General features: G+C 36.7%; 1 protein-coding gene across 1 annotated transcript; it reads right to left on the reverse strand.

Moving 5' to 3' along the window:
• Positions 1-798: 798 nt before the first annotated feature.
• LOC110443027 (glutathione S-transferase omega-1-like) lies at positions 799-8,791 on the reverse strand. Its single transcript, XM_021486977.1, has 5 exons — positions 8,505-8,791; positions 6,718-6,823; positions 3,498-3,717; positions 2,875-2,998; positions 799-1,319 (listed from the first exon to the last, which is right to left on the reverse strand). The coding sequence occupies exons 1-5, from the start codon at positions 8,530-8,532 to the stop codon at positions 1,078-1,080; spliced, it is 720 nt and encodes a 239-aa protein (XP_021342652.1). The 5' UTR covers positions 8,533-8,791; the 3' UTR covers positions 799-1,077.
• Positions 8,792-10,598: the final 1,807 nt, after the last annotated feature.

The following is a 10,598-nucleotide window of genomic DNA, read 5'->3' on the forward strand; positions in this document are numbered from 1 at the left end:
GGGGGTTCGGGCTTTTTTCTGTATATGGTGTTTTAGTTAACTACTTCGGCATTTTTATTTTAGGTTTGGATTGCCAGTATGGTGTCCTAGCGTGTCCGGCTTACTAGTAAGCAATACTATCCTAGTGTTCTTGGGGTTTTTTGCACTGTATAAAACAACTCGAAGCTATATACAAATCCTGAGGCCAGCGTGTCGGAAAGAAATATTTTGTTCTGTCGTGCAGAATTTCAATGCTTAGCGAGGAAACAACGTGCTATAGTTTGTCCCAAACAAAGCATGGGCAATGCTTCATAAATATCAGTTCCTAAGGCGGCACATTGACAAAACGGAATATTTCTCTAATTAAGGTATAGGTTTCTTCATTCCTTGCCTGTGACAAGTGTCTGAATACTTTCAAAAAGTATAAATAATCGCGCTGATTAACAATTTTTTTTATCAAGTAGCTAAAACTGAAGGCTATAATTGAGAATTTACTCGCTCAGTAAGATATATCATACTCAATCAGCAGATGCTGGATTATATATATATATATATTCATTTCAGACATGCAATAGATTTAACTGATAAACAAACAATACAGGTTATGTATATATTGGCCCTTTGGCCACGTACGAACTGAACTTGAGGTAAGTGTTGTTATATTAATGACCAAACCTACGAATAATACCCCTGATTTGTAGATAAGATAGATTTGCTAAATATTACATATGTAGTATGTATTTTTGTATATATATAATCAAAAAAAACATTCAAAGTCCTTGTGATGGTTAAATATAAAAAAAAAAAAAATACAAAGAGTTTCTTAGTATCATATATATATCAAACAGTTTATTTTCCATAACGTTAAAGTATAGAAAACATACATACAAAAAGTCGAGCAGTGACAAACAGGGGGGTTCTGCTAAATTGCAAATGGATTCATTTATCTTCCAGTAAGTACAACAAATATTTTACTGCAATATATGGCCGTTCCGTCCATGTAAAACTCATAATATATACTAGATATCGGTCTTAGTGTCAGTTTACATTATATATCACAGCGTCAGTCGGAATCCTACATCCCAGTTAGTTTGTACATCATAGACCGACATCGTAGTCGGGTTTTCCTGCGGCGTATCCTTTATAAAATGCGACATGTGTGGGGATATCAAACATGGTTTCCTTGACAGCAGGCAGCGACTTCATCACTTCCACCCAAGCTGTGAGTTTGGGGAACTGCTTAGCCGGCATGGGATCAACGCCAGGTAATATGGCTGAAAACACGCCCATTCGTTCAAACCATGGCCACACAAAGTAGTCCAGCATTGTTGGTTTGTCGCCTGTAAGTAAGATTACAGCATCACAAAAAAGGTCTGTAAGTAAGATTACAGCATCACAAAATAGACCTGTAATTACAATCGTGGTTACTTATTATAATATTCCAGCATAAGGAAGTTGACATGTAAATTAAATTCCAGCACCATGAAGTTGACCATAACCCTTCACACCTATGTATTTTTAGTAGACTCTACCATGCATTGATCTCGACGAGTCCATTATGGTCTAGAGCGATGAAAAGGTTAAGTGAAAGTTCCAGCACAAGGACGTTTAATTGTAATTACAGTTTCTACATAAGGAACGGAACAAACATACGGGTAACTGCACCTTGGTGCTAGATACAGTAAGTCAAAAATGAACTTCACTGCAACGTATAGCTGTATCGTCCTTCCAGGACTATTTCCGTCTTTGCGTATTGCAGAGTTGTCTTCTCTTGTGAGCAGGTATTGATTGTTAAGTCGTTTGATTGTGAGAGTAACGTCATCAATTTTTGAGAAAACGACGTCATTTTCTCACACAAACCAATGACGTAACAATCAATACCTGCTCACAAGAGAACATAACTCTGCAATACGCAAAGACAAACTTAGTGATACTAGGGACCAACAATGTGGAAGTCCAAATTGTTCCAAACGACTAGTGAAGCAGAAAGGGTGGTGCACAAAACACCGCAATTATATGAATTTCAAAATTGAGAAAAGTGTTGGTTAATCCAAAAGTATTCATGAAGAAAGTATTATATAATTTCCCGTAAACAGCAAAAGGTCACTGATTATGGTCTTAGACCAATATGTCTCATAATGCCATGATAAAAACAAATTTCAGCATTATTGTATTCGAAATGCCTTACGTTTCTTATACTAAAGCAAGAGGACGAGATAGTCTGTATCGCTCAACTTGGTATTTAAGCCAAGAAATCGTATATATGGTTATTAGGTGGGGATCTCAACCATTTTAAAGTAATGACCCAATAATTAAGTCCCTTGGGTTGGGCAAGATCCTCCATTCAATTCTAATACTATGACTGTGTTTATATCTTTATGACTATCAGTTGTATATGTGGTTATAGAGGGATATTCCACGTTTCAGAGTTATGTTCCAGGGGAAAAAATCTTCAAGGGTGGATCAGGACCAGGGAGACATTCAGAAAGCATATTTGTATTCATGTCTTTATATACAGCAAATGTATAACGTTTATTGTTATCAGGTTGAAATCTCAATAATATCCAAGTTAAAAGTTCTAGAAAAGAAGCCGCTTAAAGCAGTGTGGCCATATTTAACATTTTTTGCCACACCAAACAGCCCCTCCATTTTGACAATTTTCAATCTCCACCATCTGGAAATGCTTCCAACCAAATATTATTGGTGTCCATCTCTTAGTTCCAGATGAGAAGTTGCTTAAAGCAACATGGCCGCAGTGCCCATTTTTGGCCCCGCTCCTGAGCCCTCCGGAGGATTAGCCACTCAATTTGTAAATTTTGAAATCTCCATATCAGATTAATTAATTTCAATGAATAAATGACAATTTTTCTTACAAAACAAGAAAAAACTGTTTACCTCCGAAGTAGGTACCCCTTTCTCCGATTGCTTTCTCAAAAGGTGTCAAACTTTTCCATAGATTCTCCAAAATCTCTTTGTCCTTGCCTTGGCTCCTGAACGTTCCGTAGTAATTAGTCACCACCTTATGTAAACAGAACAATCATATGTACACCGCCCTATGACAAGACACGCTATCATTCTACATTGGCTTGTACCAGGGACGTATAACGTATATACTGTCCCTGCTTGTACTAATAATTTGAATATATAAAGATTTCTAAATCAAACCTATGTAATATAAAATCTATTATTCTGTTGTTTAAATACAAATACATAGGGGTGCTATTCATTTTTGGAAAATGTAAAAACACACGTTTAAAATATCTCCATACAAACATTTAGCTAAGGAAAACAAAAAATTCTGTATTGCCAAAATAATTCATTGATAGTAAGTTCGAGTATCATGCATTCAATATAACCCCTGTTTGTATTTATTTAACGTCAGCAAGGCGGGCCAGTATCAGACAGTGTCGGCATACTGCTTGCATAAAAGACACTGCAATAAAAATAGTAAAATATTGAATTGAAGAACAGTCATTTGATTCAGCAGATTGACTGGAATAGCGGAAAATTGAAATTACCTTGCCGTAACTCTCCAGAAGAATCCTGTCACGTGCCCGTTGGTAAGGGTCAGAGGGGTTTAGTTTGTTGTCAGGGTAGACGTCATCAAGATAGTCGCACGTGATTACTGACTCGTATAGAACCTTGTCATCCTGCTCTAGAACAGGAACCAATCCAAGCGGATTTCTCTCCAGGAACCAATCAGGTTTCGCCTTCAGATCAACGTTCACCGTCTCAAATCTGGTAACAGTCAACACTTCATAACGTATAGTAAACATCGTAGCTGTGGATTTCACTGCATGGTATTAACGAGGAGTCTGTGATACCTTGATTATAACGTTTCTTCGTTAATGCTGCAATAGTAGCTTAATTCTGATTCACTGTAATAACACTGCATCCTTTATTAAGCATTACAACAATAAGCTATAGGTAGACAGGTATGTATTACATACTCAAGCAATAGGTAAACGAATCGGTTTTACCTACACAAACACCAGACAGGAATTCAGGTCGGTTTTACCTACTCAAACAACATGTAGACGGGCATGTTTTACATACACAAATACCAGACAGGAATTCATGTCGGTTTTACCCACTCAAACAACAGGAATATGGGTATATTTTACCTACTCAAGCAATATGTAAACAAGACGGTTTTACCTACTCAAACAGCAGGTAGACAGACATGTTTTACCTACTCAAACAACAGGTAGACAGACATGTTTTACCTACCGAAACAACAGGTAGACAGACATGTTTTACCTACCGAAACAACAGGTAGACGGGTATGTTTTACCTACTGAAACAACAGGTAGACTGGTATGTTTTTTTCCTACCTAAACAACAGGTAGACAGACATGTTTTACCTACCGAAACAACAGGTAGACAGACATGTTTTACCTACCGAAACAACAGGTAGACAGACATGTTTTACCTACTGAAACAACAGGTAGACGGGCATGTTTTACCTACTCAAACAACAGGTAGACAGGCATGTTTTACCTACACAAACACCAGACAGGAATTCAGGTCGGTTTTACCTACTCAAACATCAGGTAGACAGGTATGTTTTACCTACTCAAACAACAGGAAGACAGGTATGATTTACCTACTCAAACAACAGGTAGACAGACATGTTTTACCTACTCAAACACCAGACAAAAAGACAGGTATGTTTTACCTACTCAAACAACAGATAGACAGGTATGTTTTACCTACTGAAACAACAGGTAGACAGGTATGTTTTACCTACTGAAACAACAGGTAGACAGGCATATTTTACCTACTGATACAACAGATAGACAGGTATGTTTTACCTACTGAAACAACAGATAGACAAGCATGTTTTATTTACTGAAACAACAGGTAGACAGGCATGTTTTACCTAATGAAACAACAGATAGACAGGTATGTTTTACCTACTCAAACAACAGGTAGACAGACATTTTTTACCTACTCAAACAACAGGTAGACATACATGTCTTACCTACTCAAACATCAGGTAGACAGGTATGTTTACATACCCAAACATCAGGTAGACAGACAATTTTTACCTACTCAAACAACAGGTAGAGAGACATGTTTTACCTACTCAAACAACAGGTAGACAGGTATGTTTTACCTACGCAAACATCAGGTAGACATGTTTGTTTTATCTACTCAAACAACAGGTAGACAGGTATGTTTTACCTACTCAAACATCAGGTAGACATGTTTGTTTTATCTACTCAAACAACAGGTAGACATACATGTTTTACCTACTCAAACAACAGGTAGATGGGCATGTTTTACCTACTGAAACAACAGGTAGACAGGTATGATTTACCTACTGAAACAACAGATAGACAAGCATGCTTTATTTACTGAAACAACAGGTAGACAGGCATGTTTTACCTACTGAAACAACAGATAGACAGGTATGTTTTACCTACTCAAACAACAGGTAGACAGACATTTTTACCTACTCAAACAACAGGTAGACATACATGTTTTACCTACTCAAACATCAGGTAGACAGGTATGTTTACATACCCAAACATCAGGTACACAGACATTTTTTACCTACTCAAACAACAGGTAGACATACATGTTTTACCTACTCAAACATCAGGTAGACATGTATGTTTTATCTACTCAAACAACAGGTAGACATACATGTTTTACCTACTCAAACAACAGATAGATGGGCATGTTTTACCTACTCAAACAACAGGTAGACAGGTATGATTTACCTACTCAAACAACAGGTAGACAGTTATGATTTACCTACTCAAACACCAGAGAAAAAGACAGGTATGTTTTACCTACTCAAACAACAGGTAGAGAGGTATGTTTTACCTACTGAAACAACAGGTAGACAGGCATGTTTTTTTCCTACCTAAACAACAGATAGACAGGTATGTTTTACCTACTCAAACAACAGGTAGACATACATGTTTTACCTACTCAAACAACAGGTAGACATGTATGTTTTTTCTACTCAAACAACAGGTAGACAGGTATGATTTACCTACTCAAACAACAGATAGACAGGTATGTTTTACCTACTCAAACAACAGGTAGACATATATGTTTTACCTACTCAAACAGCAGGTAAATGTGCATGTTTTACCTACTCAAACAACAGGTAGACAGGTATGATTTCCTACTCAAACAACGGGTAGACAGTTATGATTTACCTACTCAAACACCAGACAAAAAGACAGGTATGTTTTACTTACTCAAACATCAGGTAGACAGGTATGATTTACCTACTCAAACAACAGGTAGACATACATGTCTTACCTACTCAAACAACAGGTAAACAGGTGTGTTTTACCTACTCAAACAGCAGACAGGAAGACAAATATGTTTTACCTACTCATTTTACCTTCTCAAACACTAGACAGGAAGACAGGTATATTTCACCTTCTCAACCACTAGACAGGAAGACACATGTACGTTTTACCTACTCAAACAGGTATTCAGGTATGTACTTAACAGGTACACAGGCATGATTTACTTCTTATTGCAACAAATAGGCAATAATAGTTTAATCATTATTTCCACAGGTACATATATATTTTAATTGGCTATTACAAAGGGTACACCTGTAAGTTGTAATCAATATAAAGCAAGTAAACAGTTTATTTTACTCACTGTTAGCCAAAGAAGACAAATTGTGCCAGGTGGTATATAGCTGGTATACAGGTATGTTTTACTTACTATTAAACAAATAAGTATATAAATAAAATTACTCACTCTATTTTCTTGTGGACTAATACTAATCTGGTTCGTTGAGCAAAAGGACAGAACCTCATACTGTACAGCCTTAGTTTTCCGGGCGTTAAAGCTGGCAACTTGGAATCTGTGTAAGGAAAGGAGAGCTTTAAAAAAGGAACATTTATTTGTATATGCCACACTTATTGTCATTCTATGCCGGATCATTCTCGAGATTCGAGACTCTATCGTGTGTTCACAGAAGACCTTGTTACACCTGCTATGTTTTGTATCGGGTTTATCGATAAAGAAATTGGCAGGCACAGAGACTCGTGGTCGTCGCACGAAGCTGACATCAAATTCAACTGATCTGAGTAAAGTCCAAGACTGGTGTAATGAGAATAAAATGATTCTAAATAGGAATAAAACGAAATGTATGGTTATTGCCACAAAACAGAAACTTAACTTTAAATCGTAATTTTTCAACAGTTCATGTTTTCATATGATGTTGGCTTAGAATGTATGATCATTTAACAACCTTTTCTCTATAAAGAATAAATTTTCGACTTCAGATAGAATCAGAATACGTATTGAAAACAGGGGAAAAAACATTTGATTACGTTGTAAAAATGGCGCGTGCTGCCGATAACTACGGCTTCTGTTTCGGGCAAAAGGAACTGATTAAAGAAAAGTTGTCTCAACATAAAAAGGTCCATTTACAAGTATGCTTTAATCTCTGTAAAGTATTGAAAAAATATAATTATCGAGTATCTCAACACGTTTCTTATTGACACATATATATGTACACGTAGTGGTTTTGCCATACAGTTTGTGTGTGATGGCTAATATGACTTACTAAGTGTTAGCGTATGGAGACAGTGAAAGTAGGAAAGAGAGTATGCATACATTTATTTATATGCATGGTCTAAAAAAAAAATGGCCAAAGACATTGAGTTGTATAATGTAATAAATAAATTCACAAACGTTTCCTTTTTTTATTCGCGTGTAGTTTGTGATTGCATATATATGCACTTTATGTAAACATTTGAAAAGGGATATTCGTCTCTTTTACAGAAAGGTTTGTCCCATTGTTGAGGGAAGGTGTTTAGCCCCGTACCACCTGTACCGGTCACATTCCGGTACTAAATTCAATATATATTTATATATATCTACTTTATGTTTATGCCTATTATCATTGTTGACATTTAATTGTTAATGTATGACGGGAGAAGGCTGTGATAAATTGTAAAAACTTGTGCCCCATCCCTTGTTTAATGTTATTGGCAACAAATTTATGTTTAAAGCTAAATAAATTTAAATTCTGAATATTGGCAAGTGTGCAATTAACTTCTGATGATGAATAATAACTGTTCAATAAGTTTGAATACGGACTTAGAAATCATATTACTTGGTTTCATAGTGCGGTAAGAAATTGCAGTTGGATAACGGCCCCTCTCTTGGGGCCCCTTTGGAAACCGTTTCGTCTCGCTTACACCACTTGTGTTTACTGCCTATACTAGTCAGGTGACGTTATCGGCGCTATTTTTAGCAGGGCTTTCCCGAACAATTCAAGTGGTCAAACTGGACATTTGGAACGGCCTATGAATATGGGAATAGCGAGGTAACATAAGTGGAAGTGCATACAATACATACATTCATTAAAAAAAAATATGGCTCTTCACGTGATGTCCCTTTAAGTCACATTTATGATAATTAAAACAGGTTTGTTTGATTAACTCTGAATAATATTTAAACAGGCTAGCCGATTCAAGATAAACACTATATTTACCAATGGAACTATACTATTCTGTACCTGTTCGGTTCCTTACCTTTTGAGTGAGATTTGAGAGACGACATTGTTGGTATGAGTTGTTACACTGACGAGATGACTGGTCACTGTCTTTGTCCTTATAGTTATACAGCTCACCTCCACCGGAGTATATATACAGTACACGAACGGTGTTATCTCTGTTGTATGTAGCCGGGGTCACAATAAGGAATACCCAATCACCGGGGAGCACTCATGATCAGGACAGGGTTTATTATATGGAACGACATATTTTGCGTTGCCTAGCGTATACGTCCATGACCGGTGATCACTGTGTAGGACTGACACCGGATATAGCTAGTACCGAAGCGGGCATGGAAGCTGGGCGTAGTCAAATGTCGTAAAGTTTTCCGATATTTCTGGTATTTTCTGGTAGTGTAGAGACAAATAAAGAAGCACGACAGTCAAGCATAGACTTAATTCATATCTGAAACAGGAGGCATGTTATTGTTTTGGTGTAGTTCCAAATCATTTACAAAAACAGTCTGCCTAGTACCGCTAAATCTTCATTAGCAACAGCCAATATTGTCTTGACTTGACATTTGCCATTTGATTATATACACTTATATGCTAAGATGATTTCTTATATTTATATAGTCATGATTATACACGAAGTCACTCTATATTATGCTTCTCTCTTTAGATATTGGTATAACTAATTTTGGTGAAGTGTACGGCGAATAGCAATGCATTGTACGGCGAATAGGAATGTTTAAAATAACTGGTGTACGGCGAATAGTTCATATGTATACAGTATTCAAGTGAACACCTTGCCTAAATGTGACATATTTTGTTAAAGCTAAACTTGAACTAACTATCCCCGATTACCGTAAATCTCCTACAGTGTAAAATGCATGCACCTTATCGTACGTAAGTTGTAGAACACCAAATATTACAAGAAACAACAATGCACCCAATACAGTTGTACAGGTAAGTCAGATAACCAATAGTCTACCTGTGCTGTAGATTAAAAGGATAGGCAAAAATGATAGTTGTGTGTCTGTTTTTCAGCCCTCAAAATATTAGGGCTGCAAAATAAAAAAAATAAGTACCAATTATAAAACAAAGTTTTAGACCATAATTTAAAAGTGCCTATTAAAAGTTGATGAAAATAAAGTTAGAATAGACTTTGGAGTCTTGAGTAGGAATGAAACAGACCTTTCCCATTGCCTGTTAAAGGTATACATATTTAACACTTGCAGACGTCTGTATTGCCTTTACCACCTTGCTGTTTACAAATAACTGTGAATAAATTGAGGATATATCAACTTAACTATAATGTATTTCTTGGCAAATCTATGTATTAGTGAAGATTTTCTCTACATCACCCTTAACATTTCTTGTGTAACCCCTCCCCCTTGTATATTAACGTTGTGACAGAGAAATAGTATGTCACCTTCTGCCTAAGTTCCAACTCTTCATCGCTATTGTCAAGGTCACAGCTAAAGTTCCAGCTCTCCACCGCTATTGCCAAGGTCATAGATTAAGTTCTAACTCTCCACCGCTATTGTCAAGGTCACAAATTAAGTTTCAACTCTTCACCGCTATTGTCATGGTCACAGCTTATGTTGTGTTATAGCATGTGAAACATGGGTACTCCTTATCATTATTTAACTCGACATTAATTCTTAACCCCTTCCCTTTACGATATCATTCAAAAGTGTTACAAAGCAACATCATTGGTATGTTAATCCAATGATAAAACAACATAAAAACATAGCTACAGTTGTGGGACCGCACAACGCACCAAAAATAGCGTGCGCACACCGTGCATACATCGTTAACACCGTCCGCACATCGTTCACACATGGTGCGCACAACTGTGCGATTTAGCAATCGTTCGCCCCGTTGTGCGCTTCTCTCCGCACAACTGTGCGATTTGGTATCATTTGTAGATCAAAATTACGGAATGACAAAAATACGGAAGGCTTAAGCTTGTATGCGATAATGTACACTGTGTATATATCTGTAATTTCTCATCACAATAATCAAGATTATACAATTTCACAATGCGTGTTACACAGTATTACAGTGACCGTTAGGCTGTCAAGAATGGGTTTGGCTCCAAGGTAACAGAACAGGTAAATAACAATTT

Source organism: Mizuhopecten yessoensis, unplaced genomic scaffold (assembly GCF_002113885.1).
Source record: "Mizuhopecten yessoensis strain PY_sf001 unplaced genomic scaffold, ASM211388v2 scaffold716321, whole genome shotgun sequence".
NCBI classification, from domain to species: domain Eukaryota; kingdom Metazoa; phylum Mollusca; class Bivalvia; order Pectinida; family Pectinidae; genus Mizuhopecten; species Mizuhopecten yessoensis.